General features: G+C 36.9%; 1 protein-coding gene across 3 annotated transcripts in view; it reads left to right on the forward strand.

Moving 5' to 3' along the window:
- The window catches only part of HERC2 (HECT and RLD domain containing E3 ubiquitin protein ligase 2), a 111567-nt gene extending 89797 nt beyond the window's left edge, over positions 1 to 21770 (forward strand). For all 3 annotated transcript variants that reach the window (XM_083805733.1, XM_083805734.1, XM_083805735.1), the window contains 15 exons: positions 936 to 1150; positions 1870 to 2047; positions 3169 to 3330; positions 4967 to 5058; positions 5463 to 5602; positions 6618 to 6805; positions 7451 to 7648; positions 9466 to 9549; positions 15144 to 15285; positions 16143 to 16337; positions 16447 to 16559; positions 17411 to 17601; positions 19467 to 19572; positions 20271 to 20483; positions 20779 to 21770. In XM_083805733.1, the coding sequence (XP_083661859.1) occupies positions 936 to 1150; positions 1870 to 2047; positions 3169 to 3330; positions 4967 to 5058; positions 5463 to 5602; positions 6618 to 6805; positions 7451 to 7648; positions 9466 to 9549; positions 15144 to 15285; positions 16143 to 16337; positions 16447 to 16559; positions 17411 to 17601; positions 19467 to 19572; positions 20271 to 20483; positions 20779 to 21051 (2490 nt within the window). In that variant the 3' untranslated portion in view covers positions 21052 to 21770. The remainder of the gene's footprint in view (positions 1 to 935; positions 1151 to 1869; positions 2048 to 3168; positions 3331 to 4966; positions 5059 to 5462; positions 5603 to 6617; positions 6806 to 7450; positions 7649 to 9465; positions 9550 to 15143; positions 15286 to 16142; positions 16338 to 16446; positions 16560 to 17410; positions 17602 to 19466; positions 19573 to 20270; positions 20484 to 20778) is intronic.
- The last annotated feature ends 1335 nt before the right edge of the window (positions 21771 to 23105 follow it).

Genomic DNA, 23105 nt, shown 5'->3' on the forward strand with positions numbered 1-23105 from the left:
TTGTAAATTCCTCTAGTGAAACTGAATAGTTGCATGCTACCTCCAGCTACTGAGCGTTCCTTTTTTGGGTTGGAAAGATAATCTGAATTGCCATGGGAAATACCTCCTGTGAGTGTAGAACAGTTGATTAACAAAATTAAGTCACAGTTGCATATGTAGGTAGAATTTTCTCTTTCTTTCTGAACCAGCTTGTAGAATTGGAAAAGTAGATAGTTTCTGGAAATGTAAAACCTTCTTGAGATCTTAAAGGGAAGCTGAAGGCTTTAAAGCTAAGCACAAACAAAGTGGTTATGAAGAATTTAATTAAATATGTGTCAGGTCATCTCTGAAAGCAAAAGAAGTTAGTGTCTATGCAGTAGAGATGACATGAGTAAGAGGCCTTAGATGATAAATATGGTACCCACAAAGGGGGAGAAGAGGTACGCATACTGGAGGAGTTTGTGTTTCTTTGCAGCCAGCTGTTTTTGCTTCAGATTTAATGAAGAATTTGTTGCCCAAAGCCAGCCTACCTTATCCATCTATGTTGATCTAGTAAGAAAAAGAATGTAACCTTTGTTTCAGCTTTTGTCTTTGTCCTTAGACTAGTGTATGTTCTGTAGCACTATCAGCACCAATATGAAAGCTCAAGAAATCCCTCTTCTTCCATATGTTCAGGAACTTCAGTATAGAACATGTAGTGAAGTTGCTCACTTACATTAAATCGTAAAAAACAAAGCCACTCTTACTTTGAAAGGAAAAACCTCTTGCTGTTGATACACACATTCTGGAAAATTCCAAAAGAGGGTATAAGGGTATAGAGGCAAGCAAAAAGCTGTTTTTTTCAGGCTTTTCTTTAATTATATTTTAGTATACATTCATTAAGAATGCTTCTCTACAGTTCTAGTGAGTGTTCTTCAAGGCATAAATGAACTTAAATTGTATTCTTCATTTTAAAGCTGTATGCCACTGGATATGGAGCGGGTGGTAGGCTTGGAATTGGAGGAACTGAGTCAGTTTCTACTCCAACTTTACTGGAATCCATTCAGCACGTGTTTATAAAGAAAGTCGCAGTGAACTCAGGAGGAAAGCACTGTTTGGCATTGTCTTCTGAGGGAGAAGTTTATTCTTGGGGTGAAGCAGAAGATGGTAAACTTGGTCATGGAAACCGAAGGTAATGCTTTGAGGTGTTATTTTGTAAAAGTGCTAATGGGTATCTATTATAGTTGCAATGTATTTAAGTGTTACATGAGTCTGTATGTTGAAGTATTAATTACTGGTATGGGAAGGTATTTTTTTAGATTCGAGAACTACAAAATACTCATCAGGTAAAGTTGCTTGGATTTCTATGAGTAGATACTGTATTCTAGCACATCTGTAGACGCCAAAGACCAGTGGATTTCCTTTGGAATTTATCTTGTGGGTATGTGGAACTTCATGGCACTTTAGGAGGGAGCAAAACTGCCATTCTGCTTTTGATGTTCATATGAATTGTTTCCTATGTTAAAGGAGAAATTCTGTTGTGTTTGAGACAACAGTATTCTGAACCAAAAAAAAAGGAATGTTTAAGTCCATGGAGAAAAGCAGTCCAATGCAATATACATTATCAAAATTTCTAGTGTTAAATTGGACCGATTTTCCAGTGTAAATGCTTCTGTAGTTTCACTTAACCTGTAATTCTTTAGTATAACATATGGTAAAATAATTCTATCTTATTAATTAGTTATTATTTCTGAATGAATAATGAAACACAGATCTTGAGGATGTTAAACTGGAACAAAATTAAATTCTGAAGTAGATTTCCTTGTACTCATTTTATAAAGCTCTCTGTACATTGGTGTATGTGAATGGTCTATCCTAAAAGTTCTGTCAGAACAATTATTTTCATTTCAGCCCTTGTGATCGTCCTCGTGTAATTGAATCTCTGAGAGGTATAGAAGTGGTTGACATTGCTGCTGGAGGAGCACACAGTGCATGCATTACAGCTGCAGGAGACCTTTTTACATGGGGAAAGGGAAGATACGGACGCCTTGGGCATGGAGATAGTGAGGACCAACTAAAACCTAAACTGGTAAGAAACGTTTGGAATTCTGTATGGTCTTAGTCCAGCTCTTAATTTCTGATTTGTAACTTTTCCAATATCTGTGTATAAAGAATAAAAGGAAGAAGTGGCAGCATACGTTTGTAGGAAACGTCCTGTTGCTTTAGAAAACAGGAATGGATTGAAAGAATGAAGTGAAAGTAGAGCTGTAAAGCTTTACTAGAGATCACTAAACAGTTTATTAGTAGTTTGTTTAACTCTCCCTGTCAAGCAAAACAACATCTCTAGAGTGTGTAAAGGACATAGCAGTTTACAATTGGTACAGATTTACATGCTATTGTCACTTCCAGTTTGGGTGGGAGTGGTAAGTATCTTAAATGCACTTTAGCTGCCTGCACTCCCTTCACATAAATACTTTGCACTGAAAAGAACCAGATGTTTTCATTCCCCTGCTCCCAAAAACAAGGTCTACCCACCTTTGTTACACATCCTCCCCTTCCCTTCATCCCCACCCCCTCCTCACCCCATTTTTTTGGTTATTATGAAGGTAGCTAGTCTGTAGATGAGTTTGAAGTGTGTGAAGTTGTGGATGATGGATTAGGCTACCTCTAATCCCGTATTTCAAGTAGGGGTGTGGACTGGGAGGATGCAGTTCGTGTGGTAAGTATCCTTTTACTTTGTGATTCCCAATTCCATACCTCATCACTAGATGGCAGCATTTCAGAAGTTAAGATGTTGATTAAATTCAGGTAATGCAAGTGCTAGGAAATCGTAAACTCCTAAAAGGGTATTGGGAAATAAGTGGTATATACAATAGCGAACCATAGAATCTGAAATTATGTGAACAGAATATAGTCTTTGAAAACCTTACATGTTTTGTATGAGTTATTTTCCTTGACTTCTTCAGTGAAAAAATTTAACTTGTCAACCAAGTAAAAAGAATAATCCAGTATTTTAAAATGTGTAGTCAGTTTTCATTTTGTTGGTTTGAAAAGAGCAAAGGCTTTTGACTTGAATTTATTTGCATGATCCTGTGGTACTTCAGACCCACAATTCCAGTGAAGCACCTTTCGAAGTCGGGTTTGTCGTCTTTTATGAAACTAAATGACTGAGTCTTTTGTTGTAAACAAGAACTGGTGATTGCTTTACAGGTGGAAGCTCTCCAGGGCTATCGTGTGATTGACATAGCCTGTGGCAGCGGAGATGCACAGACATTATGCCTTACTGATGATGATACAGTCTGGTCCTGGGGTGATGGAGATTATGGAAAACTTGGGAGAGGAGGCAGTGATGGCTGTAAAGTACCAATGAAGGTATTTGAACATAATTTTTTCATTGTTTTAGAAGCCATGAGGTTAATAGAGAACACTGAAAACAGATTCGTTAACATATGCAAACTTCCAGCTACTCGGGACATCAGATTTCTTCTGTTGTTAATAATGGGATTTGTAGGATACAATGACTGGTCTTCAAGTTTTGTGCTGACTGATAAAGTTGTACTTTGTTTTTCTTTTTGATGAAATTGCTGGCTCCAGGAATATTTCTTATTTTAACTTTGGTTCCTCTCAGAAGGTTAGATTTTTCCCAAGAAATCTTTATATTTCGTAGAATCACAGAATGGTTTGGGTTGGAAGGGACCTTAAAGACCATCCAATTCCAACCCCCTGCTATGGGCAGGGACACCTCCCACCAGACCAGGTTGCCCAAAGCCCCATCCAGTCTGGCTTTGAACACCTCCAGGGATGGGGCATCCACAGCTTCTCTGGGCAACCTGTTCCAGTGTCTCAACACCCTATGAATAAAGAATTTCTTCTTAATGTCTAATCTAAACCTACCATTTTTTAGCTTAAAGCCATTACTCCTTGTCCTGTCACTACACCCCCTGACAGAGAGTCCCTCCCCAGCTTTCCTGTAGGCCCCCTTTAGGTACTGGGAGGTGGAGAAGAGCCTTCTCTTCTCTGGTCTGAACAACCCCAACTCCCTCAGCCTGTCTTCACAGGAGAGGTGCTCCAGTCTCTTGATCATCCTCGTGGCCTTCCTCTGGACATGTTTTAATAGGCCTGTGGTGTTCTTGTGCTGGGGGCCTCAGAGCTGAACACAGTGCTCCAGGTGGGGTTTCACAAGAGCAGAGTAGAGGGGAAGAATCACCTCCCTTAACCTGCTGTCCATGCTTCCTTTTGTTAATAAAGTTGCGTAATACTACCTCATGCCATACTTTATCTGTACGTTATCAATTCAAGTCAATATCAACATCAATTCAAGTATCAGCATTTGAAACAGAGATGAGCACTGTTTGTGTTGGAGAGTAATATAAGAGTATGTAAGTGTATACCTGTGCACAGTGGATTTTAGATTCTTAGTCCAGAATCACACCTTTTTATGTAGATACAGGTGTCCACATTTCCATTTCCCAAAGGACAAAGTCTACCAGACTATCCCAAGTAAGTTTTTTATTGCGTGATGCAACACAATATGAAAGTAGCTTGTTTGTCTCATAAATCATCAGTCCCATGGCATTGATGGTAAAATGACATGAGGACCTACACAGTGAGTAGGAATAGTGTACTGCAGGTTTAAGTATTTTTTTACTGTCAGCAGAATCACATCCAATGTCAGAGGAGCTAGGGATGATTAATGTTAAGAATTTGGAGACAGAACCTTACTGTTTTTACTAAGGAGCAATTACTGCAGGTAAAATACTAGATAAGATCTTAAACAGTTTTCCGAGTCTGAGCTTCTTTTGAATGTTTAAGTAGTAAATAGTGGAAAGATGAAAGGAGTGGAATTCTGCTAAATGATCTATATGCATATTTTAATTCATAAGCATACACATAGACACTTTAACACTTACACATCCTATTTGACTTAAGATATTCCTAAATACAAGGCAGTTGATGAAACTATAGCTTCCTTAATTAATTTTGATTTATTTTGCTATTATTTTCCTAGATCGATTCCCTCACAGGCCTTGGAGTGGTTAAAGTAGAATGTGGATCGCAATTTTCTGTGGCTCTTACCAAATCTGGAGCAGTATATACCTGGTAAATATCTTACAATAGTTATCATTCCAGTCTCTGAGGTCAGTGAACTTATTGTTTTTTGCAATTGGATGCTTCTAATCCTTGGCCTTGACACTTTTAGAAGAAACAAAATACACATGCAAATGTGGTGTAAAGACCTGCACAGAATAAGCAGGAACCATGTTGTGGGGTTTTAAGTATTCTTTACTCTGTCAGCAGAATCACATCCGTGTCATACGAGCTGGGGTTGATTCATGTTGAATAATTGGAGACAGAGCCGTATTGTTTCCGCTAAATATCAAATATTTTTGGTCGTTGGACTATTTATAAATAAATCTACAGGCCTAATATCAAACGCAGTCTGTCCTCCTGTTTTTTTCTTAGATTAAAACAGAGTTTTAAAATGTTTTACCTTCTCTGTGCAGGGGAAAAGGAGATTATCATCGACTAGGCCATGGATCTGATGACCATGTTAGAAGACCACGACAAGTGCAGGGACTGCAAGGAAAGAAAGTCATTGCAATTGCTACGGGGTCTTTACACTGTGTTTGCTGCACTGAAGATGGTATAAAAATGAGATACGTTACTTAGTACTGCATTTGGAGGGGAAATACATTTTTTTAGTCAGATGTTGGTAGGCTGTCCGTGTTAAAAATACTGGTCCTTTATGTGCATGGGCATATTTTGTTTGCAGATATTGCATAAATCTTGAGTAGAAAGTATGTCATTGATTTACGATGATCACTTTAAAATAACTGAAGGCTTTTAATTGATAAAAATTGAGTTAAGTTTCATAAATACTGACAGTCAAAGAAAAATACAGAGCTCTAAAAGTTATTACAAGTTTGTCAAGGAGTTGAATGAATGGATTTAGTGTTTTTACAGGTTTTCTTTACCTGTTGGGGTGTTCTAACCTGGTAAATGAAGCATTGTGCTAACAGTACTGCTTCTTATAGAGTAGGTTGAGATACAAGATACTCTTTGCAGCAGACTCACTCCTGAATTTAACTAACAAGTCTGCACAATAACTGGGTGTTATAGATGCTAGTGAAATAGAAGATAGCTGTAGAAAATGAATGCTTGGAAATGAGGTTGATATTTTAAAAAGGATTTTCTAATCTTTCAGCAGTAAATACCCATTGTAATGTCCACTCTAATAATACAGCTGTTAAAGGCTCTCTTCTCTTATTCAAAATGTTAAGTCTTTTCTAATTCTTTTTTAATATTTTTTTTTTTTTTTTGCTATGAAACTAATCAAGACCAGACTGTTTCCGATGTATCCATTAGTATTCTTCTGGTCTGCCATTTCCTACTGTTTCCTACTACTCTGCAACAAAGCAGAACTTTGTTGTACACGCTATGAAGAAATAGATGCATCTAATACTAGCTGCTGTAGGCATGTAATTGTGTCATTTGATTTTTACCTGCAACAGATAGTGGTTTTCAGGGTGAATACAGTACTGGAAATCTTAATTACAGTTGAGGGCCTCATTTGGTTAAATAGTTTGTCTGATTTTTTTTAAATAAAATTTTATAAACTTCTGTCTTGGCTTCAGAATTAATTACTTTTATTGGTTTAGGGGAGGTGTATACATGGGGAGATAATGATGAAGGGCAGCTTGGGGACGGAACAACTAATGCCATCCAAAGACCGCGCTTGGTTGCAGCACTTCAGGGCAAAAAGATCAACAGGGTAGCCTGTGGCTCAGCACATACTTTAGCATGGTCAACCAGTAAACCTGCAAATGCTGGCAAGCTCCCTACGCAGGTAATACTTTTGGCTTACTACGTTCAGATTCTAAATGTACTTAGTATTCTTATTGTTGATCTTCTAGCAGACATACTTCCTTTCTAAATCCCTGCATCAGTTTGGTGTGGTTTGATTTGTTTTGAGCCATTGTTTAACTTCCTTATTTCCAAAGAAAAATTCTAATTTTCTGCGATGAGAAAGATTCAGTTGGTAATCCAATACTGAACAGTAAATTGGAGGGAATTTTAATTCTGTATTCTACCGGTGAGGATCTTCCAAGTGGGGTTCATCATTGCTTGTCTCGCAATGTTCGAGTTTTTGAACATTCAGTTTTTCAACTGTAATGATGGTGCATAATGCCTGGGTCTAGTGGTAATGCATGTTTATTTATGGATAAAAATAATTGTAAAATTTGGGATAACATGAATAGTCTAACTGTCATGTTTCTAATACTTGCAGGCACTTTCAGTCTAGTTGATTACTATTAATATGCTATGAATATTTTTTAGACACAACTGGACTCTGTATTAAGTTTTGACAGGGTGGATAACCAATACCTGAATTTTAATACAAATTCGCCTACAAATCTTAAGTCCTTCTCTTTAATAAAATGAAGTGTATAGTAATTCTAAATTGTTTTTGGATATTGTTGCCTTATCACAGGTTCCTATGGAGTACAATCATCTACAGGAAATACCCATCATTTCATTGAGAAACAGGCTTCTGCTGTTGCATCACATTTCTGAACTATTCTGTCCTTGCATTCCAATGTTTGATCTTGAAGGAAGATTGGATGAAACTGGCCAAGGACCCTCAGTTGGGTTTGACACACTACGGGGAATACTGATTTCACAGGGAAAGGTATTTATCAGGATAGGTTTTTAAGGGAGTGATTTGTAACTGTAAGAGAAATGTACTGCTTGAACAGTTTCTGAAGAAAGTAGAACTGTTTATCTCATTTTGTTGTGTATGTTGTATGTCAAATATTTGCATTCTGATTATGCAAATATCTTTCTTCGTGAATGTGTTCTTTTTATTATGTTTCCCTCTATTTTTCATTATGGTTTTACTCTATGTTGATCTTAAAAATAACTTTATATTGTAAGTCTTTAGTAGTGTAAGCAAATTCTTTTAGAGTAATCAGTAGGTGCTTATTTGGGGGGGGGTGGGGGGAGGGACACCACAAATTTCAAATGGTCATTGTCTGCTTTTGTATTTCAGTTGTTACAAACAGGTGATACACTACTTGATCGAAAGCTCTGTGCAGGTTTTATGATTTTAGACTGGGGTTAAAGGGGAGGCAGTACCTAGGAGTTCAAACTCAAATGGGTAAAGAAACAGGGAATTTCACAGTGGTAAGAAAGCTAGGTCATGAAAAAGTCTAGATAATTAAAGTTCTTGAAGGATGCAACATTAATTCAAAACTTTAGTTGTGGAAAAGATGACTGGTGTTCAGTATGATCATTGGTTTTGGGTCTGTATTTTCTCACAGTCCTAGTAACGTGTCTAATCTAACAAAAAATTATAACAGTATAAAAACAGACAAAATCCAAAATCTGCTGAGGACAAAATCCATTTGAAACTAGAAGCAGTTAATTTCTCTTCTGCAGTACTGTTCTTTGCCAATAAATAAGACACAACCTGTAACTAGACTCCTTAGAGTGTATTGTCTTAGTCTCTTTCTCTAGACCCCAATAAAATCGTGTAGTAGGGAAATCTGACAGAATGTGTGCTTCACATACCAAGAGAAGACCACATATTTTTTTTCATCAAGACCTGGGCTGGGGAGGAAGGAGAGAGAAAGGCTAGCTGTTGTGTTCATGACACTTTTATATCTTAATGCTATTAATAGGGAGTCTGTAGATAAATTAAATATAGGAATTGGTGTGTAGGAAGCATATTTAATGTCATTTACTTTAGAGTGTGTAGAACTGTTGTAGAAAGGCTTCAGATACAAGATGAAATGTGGTAAAAGGTGTATTTTTTGTCCGAAGCATTCGCTGGGGACAGCAGAAGCTGTGATGTACTTGTATCTAGGCAAATATTTACTGAGAGAACCTCAGATATTTAAATTCGCATGAAAAGTTTCTTACTTTTATTTTCGTTTGTTTATTGCCTTCCTTAGCAGGATGGCTTCTTCTTTGGCTTTTTTATTGTTTTTCTCTGACATTAACTATTTGCTATATACATATACATGTATTAATCAGTTTATACTCAGTAGCATGTTGGTTGCCTAGTAATAACTGAAGCTGAATGCAGTACAGCTTTTCAAGCCGTGATTTTGAGTGATGCAGGAGAGGCTTTCCTCTTTACTTTTTGGTATCCCGTGTGTTTCAGACTTGAATTGTATTAACACAAATAACATGTTTTTTAACACCTCACAGCTTCCTCTCCTGTTGCTCTTACTTGTTTGTTTTTGAGTATTTCAAAAGCATTTGATGCCTGTTTCCATGTCTTCTAAAGAGAGAGTAAGAGGCTTTATGCCTTTTCTAGTGTTTTGTGATGCACTTGGAAGAAAACTGCTGAAGGCTAGTAGTACAGGATCAGTTTCTCTGTTCTGTTGAAGTCATTTTTTTCGCTCTGAATTGAAGTGTGTGTGTGTTTATCTGTGTAATATGTGCAGCATTCTTACTTGATAGCAGTTTTGCAACTTTATTTTTTGTATTTCCCTTTTTTAGGAGGCAGCTTTCCGAAAAGTTGTGCAAGCAACTATGGTGAGAGATCGTCAGCATGGGCCAGTTGTAGAGCTCAATAGAATACAGGTATTTGAAGTTGAAGTTTTGATTTTAATATGTATGTTTAGCCACCAGTGCTCTACATTTGTTAGGTCCCTTTGTGTTTCAGCTGTTTGATGTCCGAGTATACTTGGAGGAGCTGAATTGGAGGATAAAACAATGAAGAAGCAAACGTAGCAAAGTCTGCTTGTTTTTTTTTTCAATATGTTTTCATGCAGACTGTAGTTGTGTGGGGGAAGGGGACACTTCTTGAAATATCAAGTGTGTGATTTGAACTATAATGAATGAGCAAAGTATGTCCTGCTTGACAAAGGACTGCTTTTTCAAAACTCACTACATTAGATAATTCAAGACAGTAGTGATTCTGATGCCTTTCTTACCTTCCCAAGTGGTCACATGAATTACTCCGCAGTTGCTTGCGTAACATAGAGCATGAAGGGCAGGGGAGGGTGCGGGGAAGGCTCTTTGTTATGATTAAGAATCAGGCTCTTAAACTCTTGTCCTCTGCTGGTTATCACGTGTAGTCATATCGATTGCAGAACGGTTTGATACAAAAAGGCTATTTTTCTTGTAATTGATGTTAGAAAATGTAACGTTCTGCCTTAGGCCAGATGTGTCTTTCTTTCCATAGATATTTCCATAACATAGAATAGTAAAACATTGTTTCTTTAAGTGGGCTGAAGTCTGGTCTTACAGAATCCTCATGTGTTTCTTTCATTTAGTTGTGTTTTTTCTTTCTTTTTTGATATATTAGAAAGTAAGAAAACCTACCCTTTGTAAGGTCAGAATGGAGAATTTGGGAAAATTCTGACTAATTAGCTTTCTCTTAGTGAACTGAAATATGTTCTATTTTGGCTGGACAATATTTTCTGCTCATTTGCTATGTTTCATGGGCCCATAAAACTTCTGGTAATGTTACATGATTAAAAGTTGTTAATTTCATATATTATTTGTGAATTTGAAGCTGAAGTGATCTTTTATTTTTTGCCAGTGATCTTTTCGTTACTCTTTTAGTGGAATTCAGAAGGTCTAATAAGTAGTGCAAATATTTAACTTTAAGTGGGAAACTAATGGTTGGGGTTTAGGCTCATTTCTTAATGTCCTTCTACTGTTGAGGTAATTAATAAAGATGAGCTTTCTCTTGTATTCCAGTCCATTACTTGAATCTCTCTTTAAATCTAGAATAGAACTGGTAGCTGCAGGGCTTCTATTTTTCATAGCTTCCATAGGAAATGAAGTATTTCTGTAATACAAGTCTGTCCTAGATTTAGCCAAGTAAAGACTAAAAAAGATGATCATCATAATCTAGTCTGCTTATACAGTACCAAGTAGAAGCCATAATTTCTTTAGTTAGTTCTTGCAGGGAATGGAAATGTGCTTTCTTAAAACTATTTGATTGATCCTTTAAGTAGTATTCAAAGCTGCTTTATGGAGTCTCAAACAGCTAATCATCAATGGTAAGAATTTTCATCTTAATTGTAGTTGTGAGTTTAGTTGCAGCTAAACTCAAAGATCCCATTGCTGTCAAAAGACTTTTCTTACAGTTTATAAATTATATAGTGCAGTCAATTCACTTCTTTATCTCCCTTGGTATAAAATAAACAGATGAGTTTTTAATTGCAAGTTTTTTTGCAGATACTCACTTGTTTTTTAAAATGTTTCCTGAACTTTGTTGTTCAGTGGTTTCTTCGAAAATACTGGAAATGATCATAACAGCTGTCCAATTTCTGTAAAATCAAGCCAGGCACGACTCTCTTGTCCTGAGGTCAAGTTTTTCATGGACTAGATTCCTTTTAGAGAACTAATTTACCCTGGATGCCTGATGGGAGCCTCATGATAGTTAGACACAGCATTTTTTTTTGGAGCTTTTTTGTTGTTCTTGCTCAAGGTGTGTGAACTGTGAATATGATGGTGACTGTACTGCAACTCACCAGAGTGCCAACCTGTTTTTTCTATAGCATAGAGGGTAGATGTTTTTATGTCTTGAGGTATAGCATGAGGGCAAGCATGAATGTGCAGCCATTTTAGGACACCATCAGAGAATTGTGTAGGGTAGGAGAAACCAAAGTAATGCAGTTTTGTTTGTATTACTTGCTCTGGGAATGGTCTTTTAGTGAAATGCTTCAAAACGGCACCTGGATCCAGTTCTGAAACGGTGTGATAGAAGTAGTCAAAGACTGAGCCACAAAGTAAACCAAGTTACAATGGTAGGCAGCTCCAGAGCTCAAGCTCACTTACTGACCCACTAACTAGTAAATATATTTACCTAGTAGTTAGGTACGAGACTAACTAATATGGTGTCAAATGGACAAGTGTGGTGTTGAGATCTGTAGGCAAAGATGTCCTTACTGCTGTTAAATCATACCTTGCCTTTGGATGAAAGAGTATTGCAGCAGTTGAAAGGAATTTCCTCCGTTTAAAAGGCAAGCAAATTTTAGTTATTAAGGAGAATATGTACTCTCAGGAACACAGTATTGCAAAGGATCTCCAAAGGAAAAGTTCTTCAATGTCCTCTGCTGTCTCGGGAGGAATGTTGCACTTCTGGATATATTAAATTCTACTTTAAGAATAGTTTCTTCCTCCTTACTAGGGCTACTTATTAAATGTGGATTATGGAAATCTCACTAGTATGGCAATTAAAAATGATATGGTCTTAAATTAAGCACAAGATATCAATTAATGGATTATTTGTTCTTTTGCAAGTGTTATTCTTCAGTTTAAAAAGCATTCCTCCTCCTTCCTGGTTGTTGTCTTGTCCCTTATCAAATGTGCTTTTAAAGGATACTCATTTCATGTCAACCTTCGTTTTCCTAGACTGAACGTGCTAAGCTTTTTTGTCTTATTTTTGTAGAATAGCTTTTCTATACTTTTGATACTGTATTTTCCTCTGTGCCATTTCAGTTTAAGCATAGATAACTGAAACCTGAAGGCACAGATGATGCGTTGTCTGTGCTCTTGGAATTACCACACTAATTTTTTTCCTCTTCTGGAAATTGATTTCATTACATATCCTTGAATTGTGTTTGTTTTCTTCACAGATGTCTTCTATGTTAACAGTACATTTTTCTCTTTCTCAGCTGATTCTAACTAATAAGCTGCCATCTTTTGGTAAACATTTTTATTAGTCTCTAAGTGTGTGGTCTTTGTCACGTAAAATGCATTAACCAAATTACAGATTGACTTGAGTGCCTCTCCCCCTTTGTTGCAGTGGTTCTGCTCACAATAGATGACTATTCACTGAGACACATTTTTAAACTTGATTCCTCCACATGTTGTATGCTGCTTCTGAGCTGCTGCATTTCTCTGTGGTCCAAGCATCTTTTGATGACATCAAGTTGTCATTTTCTCATGGCAGACTGTTTTAATAAAATCATTCTCTATTTCTAATCAACATACTAACTGATGTTTTATGCTGAAAAGTTACCTTAGCAGCAAGAAGGGTGGACCTGTATATTAAAATTTTGAGATGCTTCATGATCTGTGTATAGTGAGCATGTATTAAATAAGGACCTGTTTAGCCTATTCATTAAGATTGATTCCACAGGTTACTTACAATGGCTCCAAAAGGCCAATTCGGAAATGTGAGCAAGACCCTGTTTGAGACCTCTACAATATAAAGCTCAAACACTAGTGATGGGATGTGGCCTAAACAAATTTGTTTGAATTTTGCTGTTTTTCAGTGAAGAGTCTTACTCTTTGCTAATAACTTAATACATTTTGATATGGGCATCTGTCAGCACAGCAATATATTATGGTGCTGACAGAAGTGTCAATAATCCCTCATGGCATTCTTACGCTGCTTCTTGGAAGTCAAATCATAACCATTTCTGCATCTAAATGATCAGGTTAAATGAAAATCCTGTGTTGCTAGTGAATAAGTACTACATTAAATGTACAATAGCAAATGTGCATACCTTTCTATTCAGTTCAGCCAAGATTGCTTGCCATTTTATTGTCACTTAATTTGTATTTTCAGTCTAAGATTTGAAATTAACTGCTGCATTCACAGACCATCTACTCATACATGGTCTTTTCAAGAGAAGATTCATTGATTTCTCAACTTAAATTTCTTCGGTATCCAAATTCCTTAAAAATCTATTAAATTAAAACAAGTTTGTGTTGATTTAGAACATCCTATATATGAGAAGGATTGGAGTGTGTCAGCCTTTCAGGAAAACCTGAAAGAAACCCGGCAGATGTTTTCTTCACGGCATCCAAAGCATACTGCAGCAGAACAGCTGGATTTTGAGATGTATTGTACTGAATACTGATTAGTGGGATCAGTCTAGGCTATTTCTGCATAAACAGTCTCATTGATATTGATGAATTATATGCACTGTAGGATTCCCTTTACAGTCAGGGCAGGTAGAGAATATAAATTGCAGAATGCTAAGGGAAAAAAAATACTTCAGGTTTCTCCTGCCTTCTGTTTACTTTCTTTTCTCTCTGTACTGATGAAATGCTCTTTGTATTCTTAACCATTCTCTGTGCATCTCCTGCAGCAAAATATGTGGGATTACCCTTGCATCCCTTGCATGGCATTTGTTAGGAATCTTGATCAAATCTTTAAATATTCTATTTTTTTTTTGTAAGTGCTTAAGAAATGCATTACTCTCATGCAGGTACACGTGTACTTTTGGTAGTGCTTACTCATTTTTAGATACTGCTAGTAAATACCTAAATATTGTCATTAATTAACATGAGAAAAACATGTATTTAGTTTTCTGGCCAACAACAGACACCCTGATTTTTGTTTGTGAAAACCTTACCCTGATTTGACAATCAATTGTATGAGTAGAAACAGGATGAAATAAGTAAGTGGATTGCAATCCAGGAAAACAAACAAACAAAAACCTATCAAACTATTAGCTGTTTCTTCAGAAACAAAGGGAAAACTCTTTTTATTAAGAAACTTTATCAGTGATGTCCCACTATCTTTCCATTTGCTTCAAAAATGAATAGATAGAACGCTGAGTAGAGACAGATGAACAAAGAACCATTTGAAATTAAAGATGAATGGGGTATTGGCGGTTGAGGGAACACAGAATTCCTTATCTAGGGAAGAAAGCACGCAGGGTTGTCAGCAGAACTGGTAAGAATCATTCGGTCGAACTGCAATGACTTGCCTATTGCTTTTGCATGTGTCCAGCTCTTAACAGTAAAATTACTAAGGTCCAACCAACCTACCTAGAACAATCATTCAGCAGTCTTAGGTCAGTTCAGGACATGTGGTAGAAGCATGCAGATAACCAGATACCATGTTTTTTGTCTGTGCCAGTTTCTTCTGTTACACTGGCACTGAAGTTTGCACAGTTCATAAATGGTGATAATCATAGTAATCACTCGAAGTTAAATAACTCTGTCACAGAATTAGGAACAATTGCAGGAGTTGGAGTACAGCTCAACCTGTCTCAAGGTAGATGGCAGTGAAAAATACTGGAGTGCTGTAAATTTGAAACTGGGTTCTTCCTCTGTATATGTTACAAAATACAGGATAGACCTCTACAGAAGTTTCACTGAACACGTTAATATTTTAAATATGAATCTTATGTGTGATCTGCACAGAGATGCTGGCTGAAATTTGTTCTTGCAGTGACTTTTATAATGTGTTTATTCAACAGGTAAAACGTTCTAGGAGTAAAGGAGGACTGGCTGGGCCTGATGGTACAAAGTCAGTGTTTGGGCAGATGTGTGCTAAAATGAGTTCCTTCAGCCCTGATAGCCTTCTGCTTCCTCATCGAGTTTGGAAAGTCAAGTTTGTTGGTAAGAGGATTCTCTCTCTGCCCCCACTTTGCCCCAACTGTTTTGCACCTATCTTTACTGTTTTCTTCTGGTTTAATTTTTTGGAGGACCTGAAGAAAGGAAGGAGTATAGTAAAACTATGTCTGTGTATAGGCAGCATAGCATGTTATTTCCTAACATATATAAAATCTTAGGAAATAATAAAGCTTTTAAAAGATTTTATTAAAAAAAACAAAACAACAACAACAAAAAAGAACCAAAAAAAAACCAAACCCAAAACACCCAAGATGAGTGGAAACAGATCTGTAATTGTCCTCAGATTCCAAAGGCAACTCTTACTTATAACAGGCATTCTGCAAAACCTAAACGTGTTCTTCGTCTGTCAGAATCTGTAAATAATCCTGGTTAGCTGCTCTTACTTTGAGATTCTTACAATTTACATGTCACTTTGAGCTTTAAGATGAGATACAATCTAGATTGAAGACCCATTGTACCTATTGTATGTAAAATATATATAAAAATCTACTTTAAAATGACACTTAAGAATCACGTTGCTTTGGCTTTCTTTTACCACCTCTATTGTTCTGTTTTGATTAGGGTTTAAAACAAAAGTGGTAGTGGTACTGTGGCAAAGTAGTAGTTTTGAAAGTCTGTTGTTGATAATCTTTCACAATAATGCTGTTTACATGGAACTGGAAATATACAAACACAAAGGAAAGCATAAGGTGTTTTCAGAAGAATAGATAGGACAGTGTAGCTTTTAGTAAACTTTTGTTTACCCAGTCATCCCTGTGGAAGGAAATCCAGTTTATTTCAAGACTTAATTTAGAAACATTTTCAGAAGAGTGTGTAATTTTAAGCCTGTTTTCTTCTCCTAGGTGAATCTGTGGATGATTGCGGCGGAGGTTACAGTGAATCAATAGCAGAAATGTGTGAGGAGCTTCAGAATGGGCTGACCCCTCTGCTAATCGTGACACCAAATGGAAGAGACGAATCTGGAGCAAACAGAGATTGTTTCCTATTAAATCCTGCTGCCAAGTCTCTCTTACATATGAACATGTTTCGTTTTCTGGGTAATTTCTTACTGACATTGTGACATTCTACTTGCATTGTATGATCAGAATATTGGGAATCTATCAAAGAAATAAATATTTAAAAACTATACACTATTTAAATTTACAGGTGTACTTCTGGGCATTGCTATCCGGACTGGCAGCCCTCTGAGCCTCAACCTGGCTGAACCGGTATGGAAGCAGCTTGCAGGAATGAACCTAACCATTGCTGATCTCAGTGAGGTAAGTGTGAAGTTTCTGAGTAGGGCATAGCTTACAGAAGACTAGCAGACTCTAGCATAAGTAATTCCCTGGTGACTTGCTTCCTTGCTGTATATATAAATGTAGCATTTTGACTAACCTTTCACATTGTTGAGCCAGTTTATAAAGATCACTTGTACTCACTGTTAAAACTGTAAGTTTGTCTTTCAAAAGTAGCTAAATAACCTATCTGAATTCTAGAACATTCTCAAATGCACTCGTAGATTTGACTAGGTAAATATTTGTGGTCAAACTCCTACTTTCCAGTAAACCTTTCCATAGCTGTTACTGTCTGAAAATGAGCTCAAACTAGTACTGAAAATAGTCCATGCCATCATACCGAACATCACAAACTTTCAATTTCTGTTTATTGAACTCAGTAAATGTGGAGTTAAGAGTTAGGTCTTTGTTACAAAGAAGAGTTCCTTTTCAGCTACTGTCATCTAGAAATATACTTACCATAAAAGCACTGAGTCATTCACTTGTTGGTAAGGGGATTCCTTTTGTATCAAAACAACCATTGGATTTTGTAGAGTTAATCCTGTTTTAAGCTTTAAATCTATTTTCTTATATAACAGTTTCTTGGCAAATGCTCCTCAAAAGGATTGAAATCTAGAACACGTGTGCCCTCCAACATCCCAGTATAATGAAATTTTGTGTAATATAGTGAGCTATTTTACTGCTTTGGAATTCACGTAGGTGGGTTATGGTCAGACATTTGACTCAATGCTTTTGGTAGGTGGCACGTGATGCAGTGCTTTTGGTAGGGAAGAGGCACTGTTGTATAGTGCTAATAAATGGTTTTTAACTTACGGTTATTTATTTTTCAAAAGGTTGATAAAGATTTTATTCCTGGGCTGATGTACATTCGAGACAACGAAGCTACATCGGAAGAGTTTGAAGCCATGAGCCTCCCGTTCACTGTGCCTAATGCAAGCGGTCAAGATATTCAGCTGAGTTCCAAGTACACCCATATTACACTGGATAATAGAGCTGAATATGTGAGGCTGGCAATAAACTACAGGTTTGTTGGATAAGTCATTCATATTAGTTAAATGGGCAAGCATTTTATTTTGAAAATATTTAAAAACTTTTGAACAATATGATTCTTTAACCTCTTATGTACAAATAATGTTTTCGTGCGATTTGATTTTCATATTGCTTTTAATCTCTCCAAAGCAAAAAAATTAAACTTAAGTTTTAGGAAATAGCTTTTAGGAAACAAAATAAATTAGCATGCATGGCTCTAGATTTTTAATAGCTGTCCTGACAGAGCTGTTCTGGCAGCCAGTTTTGTGTGGAGAAATTCCCCATCCATCTAGTTCATCCTATGCAATAAAGTAGTAGGCTTGAAGCTTTATCTTCCATGCAATTTCTCATCTTCCTATAGCTCTGTATGAAGACTGCTTTGGTTTAGTACTACTGCTCTCATAATTTTTCCTATCATCCGTTTAAGTCAAGAGCAGTCCCAGATGAATTGTTCTATTCTCATCTAAGAAAGAACACTCAAAACAAAGTGTTCATACCCCAGACACCATAAAATAAGTGACATCTTTCTGCAGACGAGTAAATTCATTCATAGGTGACAGAAGCTGAACAATGCACTAAAACGTGGGAAATAGTTCAGCAGTTGTGAAAATGGGCCTTTGGTTACTTAGATACCTAACCTAGACAAGTACATTGAAGAAGCAACTGTGGGCATCTTGTTGTTTGAAACAGCGAGCCCAGTGCCTGTTGTGCCTATTGAACTGTGGAAATGAGATGATTTTGATGAGAAACTGATTCATAGGTGTTTTATTCTCCTCACCGTAGTTACCTATTGCAGAGAACACTAGAGCCAGACTGTATCATCACTTATACTTGCTAGTTTGCAGTGCAATGTCTGCCAACAACTACTTGAATTAGTCTTTGTTTTCACATGTGTATATACATGCTACAAATGGATATAGACTGATATTTAATGCTGTTTTTTGACAATAGAGAAGAATATAGTTTGCAATGGATAAATGATACATAAAATATCAAATGGGTACTAAAGACTTGCATTCACTTGAAGAAATGTTTTTGTTCTCCTGAAAATTCTAGCTATCCTCAAAGGACACCAGCGATTTTAAAGCGTTCTACAGTTAGAAATCTTTTGGGAAAAACATTTTAATAGATTTTTTTTAGATGTATGAAGCCCTTGAGAGAAAAACTAGAACCTGAATAGAAACCATGTGAAAAGTGGATACATAAGAAAAACCTTGTCCTGAGATATTGGTTTATTTTGGTGATGACAAGCCTGAGGACTGGACATGTCAGTGATGTGAATCTCTGCTGTTCAGAGCTCAGCGGCTTAGAAATTAGCTTGACAGGAGAGGGGGGAAAAAAAGGAGGAGGGGGGAAAAAACAAAACACAAATCATGGGTGGCAACAGAAGCAGCGAAATGTTACTTGTATATCGCTGTCTAAAAACACAGCAAATCCTTTTCCTCAGACATAATGTTTTAGTTCAAACCCATTTATCTTTTACTGTAATGTCTTGTCTAGTGTTGGGAATGTTTGAGGGCACAGTCTTAAAGTACAGATGATCTTTGCCCAAGAGAAATTATTTTCAAATGGGGTATTGGTCTGTTCTTGCCAGGCACAGCATGTGAATAATACTGGAAAGAAAATGTTCAAAACACTGGGAAATACCTCTCCCCAGTGAACTTGCTTTGCAGTATGGAATGCTGTAGAAACTGGTACAAGTCAAGTATCAGGCATGATAAGTGTTTTGTTAATTTCCTTTGGCGCATAGCTGGAGACTTGAGGAGAACACCTAAAGTTTCCTTGATATTACAATAAGTATTAGTTCAAAAAAATTCTGGAAATGGCATTCACTGAATCTCTGGAAATGTGTGTCTGCAGGCTTCATGAATTTGACGAACAAGTTGCAGCAGTTCGTGAAGGGATGGCCCGTGTTGTTCCAGTTCCTCTACTTTCGCTCTTTACAGGATATGAACTGGAAACTATGGTATCAATTTCTGTTTTGCTACCTCTGTCAGACTAACTTTTGAGTTGGATTCTTCATTTGTATTTTACTAATCCAAGATTATCGAATAATAAAACCCACTTTTAATACTGTTTACAGTGCTCACTCCGATTGCAAACGCTTTGCTCAAGGAAGGACTAGAAAATGTTTTATTGTTCTCATAGTGTTCAAAAAGTTATTTTGATATAGCTGAGCAGTGAAGCAGTGATGTAATGAATTACTTGTGGAAGTTTAAAAAAAAAAAGGAAAAAGAGTAAAAAGAGTAACAAAACCCCACCAGCCCAACAACAATAAACAGAAAAACCCAACCCACTAAACAAATCACCAAAAAAAAAAACCAACCACCCAAGAAAAAAATACAGTAAGACGACTGAGTTCTGAGAGCAGTTTGGTGGAAGATAAGCCCTGTATTGTTAGAGGTGAATTGGAGACATTCCTTTGAGGTAAATTATTTAATTCTTTATGTGATTCAGCAAGATGAAAGAAGCCTATTGTCCCTTGATGGGAAGATGTACATTTAGTATCATTGTAATAGGAGACTGTGTACAGCAGTTCAAATACCTGAATTCTCATTTTGTCAGCATAAAGGCTGATTAAATATTTAAAGAGAATGGAGGGAACAAATCACCTGCAATTGATTTGATCAGACCTGTAGCTTATCATTATATTCTCTTTTTCAGGTATGTGGAAGCCCAGATATTCCACTTCACCTTCTGAAATCTGTAGCAACTTACAAAGGAATTGAACCAACTGCTTCCTTGATACAGTGGTTCTGGGAAGTGATGGAGTCATTCTCCAATACTGAGCGATCTCTCTTCCTGCGTTTTGTGTGGGGCAGAACAAGGCTGCCCAGGACTATTGCAGATTTCAGAGGGAGGGACTTTGTTATTCAGGTAAAGTGTGTGGGATGGGGAGTGGGGCTTTTATTTTAAATAGCTAGAAGTGGAGGAGTAGCATGGCTGCTGTGGTTTAACCCTGGTAGGCAGCTAAACACCACAAAGCCACTTGCTCACTCCACCACTGCCAGTGGGACGGGGGAAGAAAATCAAAGGCAAAAGTTTGAAAACTCCTGGGTTGAGATAAAGACAGTTTAATAAATTGAGTAATAAATCAATAAATTAAAGTATCATTTCAATATTGTGGTGTGGACGGTGAATGAAAAAATATTTTGCTGTTTGTTTTTGGCAGGTATTGGATAAATACAATCCTCCAGACCACTTCCTTCCTGAGTCATACACTTGCTTCTTTCTCCTGAAGCTACCCAGGTATTCTTGTAAGCAAGTACTAGAGGAAAAACTGAAATATGCCATTCATTTCTGCAAGTCTATAGACACTGATGATTATGCCCGGATAGCGCTGACAGGAGAGCCAGCTGCTGATGACAGTAGTGATGATTCTGATAATGAAGATGCGGATTCTTTTGCTTCAGATTCTACGCAGGACTACTTAACTGGGCATTAAACCAGAAATAACGTAAGGGATAGCTGTTATGAGCACTGAGGCAAAATGCCAAAATGATAATGAAGCCAAGGACAGTTTAGGGCTCAGAATATAGAGTATGTAGTCAGAGGAGCGGTAATCTTCTGAAAGTTGGGAAAGTGTTTGCTACTCATGGTAGGAATTAAGGGTTACAGCTTAAACCATCAGCTTAGAATGAATGGCACAGTATATGGGCATTTAACATTTATTTTAAGAGCTGAAAGTGGCCCCCCATAATGCTGCACTACATTTAGAACCTTTGTGTTTACTGAAGTGTTGTAAATGTTTATATAAATAAGGTAGTGCAGCATCCAAAAGGCAGTGAAACCTTTAATTTGTGGGTGCAGTAGTATTTTTCATATTAAGTGTTGTGTTCTGTGTATCTTGATTGTATATTGGAAATACTGTGCAACAACTGAATAGTATTATAAATATTTCAATTAACTTTACTAGAAGTTTGTTAAAATTTTTTGAACATTGAATTAACATTATTCCTTGAAATTCTTCTATAGATAATAAAAATGGCCAATAGTTTCACCTTCACCCCCTGGTTTGTATATTTTAGCTTATGCATTAATTATCTAAAATTTGATACCTTTCTGTGAACAGCATCATAATTCTTATCATGGAAAGTGTACTGTATATAATTTGTGCCATGTAAATGCAAAAGTTATAATTTCCCTCCAAATAAAATTCTGCCACAGAAAGAAGCAGTGTGTGTGTTTTAATGGCTGTACGGCTGTTACATGGAATGAACATTACTTCTACTCATCTGAGAAGTGTTTCTGCAATTCATAGTTGTTGGTCAAACCCTGCTGCTGTTCAAGGAATATGCACCAATAGTAGGTGCATTGCCATAGAACATGAGCTATAGTGAACTCACAGCAAGTCTACATGACGCATTAATGGCAGCGGTTATGTACACCTCGTTTATGCAGTTGTTCCTAATGCTACTGTTGTTGGGAATGGTGAACTTGTTTTTGTGCACCTGGGAAAAAATCTCTCTTCAGGAAATGTAGGGGACAGATGTCTTCAAGTACCTTCACGTAGAAGAAAACATACAACATACATAACAACATACAACATACATAATGACATACGTACAACCTTGTCCCTGAGAACCTTGTCGCCAACAGTATTTTAGTTCAGAATTGAGTGGAAAGTGATATTAAACTTTTCTTCAGTAATTATTAGGATAGTATTTAACCTCTTACAATGGAGAATTGATTCACTGTCATTTTTTTAGTGCTTGTGTATGACTTCCATTCCAACTTTAAATATTAACTGTGATCATGAAATCACTTGTCCTGAGACATACTTGGTATTTCAAAATAGTGGTGTAAAAAAAAAGCAAAGTCTTTTATCTTTGCTGCTGAATTCAATTTCTTCTGAATATCCTGAGGTAGAGTGGAGAGTCTGGTACAGAAGTGCTCATGTGGTTGTCTGCTGTCCTTTGTCATGGTAACACAGGAGCCATTTAGGCATCCAGCTTGATCAAAGAGATTCTGTAGTCAGCTTTTCAGACTTGATGGATGAGTCGTGCCCAAATGCCACAAGCCCAAGGACTTGAGACCAAGTTCAACTGCCATTCTTGAATTTCAAAATCCATTTCAGGAGTGTACAAACTACTATAAAACACAATTTTTGTGGGTTGGGGGGTTGGGGGCAAGGAGGAACATGACTGTCAAGAGTTTTTCTTCCAAAAAAATCAGAAAGGACCTATTTGTTTCGTACAGTAGCAGTTCCCATTGTTAATTTGTGGAGGAATAAAAGAAGGTTTTTAAGCTTCCTTCTTTGCTTTCCCATCCTAACGGAAGAGTCCTGGGTGCCCTATTACAGTATGAAATGCTTGTCACCTATGGCCTGGCTTAAAATAGTTCTGAGTAGCCAGTTGTTTTTCTTTAAAAAGTCATTGTTTTGAGTATTGAAAAAATGGGAATAGCTCTTACGTAGCTTTCAGATGTAGGTTCTTGAGAAGGAACAGGACTCAACCTTACAAATGAGTTTGTGTTAGATCCCTTTAAAAGCAAAGGACC

This window comes from Anser anser (assembly GCF_964211835.1).
Source record: "Anser anser genome assembly, chromosome: 1".
NCBI lineage: Eukaryota > Metazoa > Chordata > Aves > Anseriformes > Anatidae > Anser > Anser anser.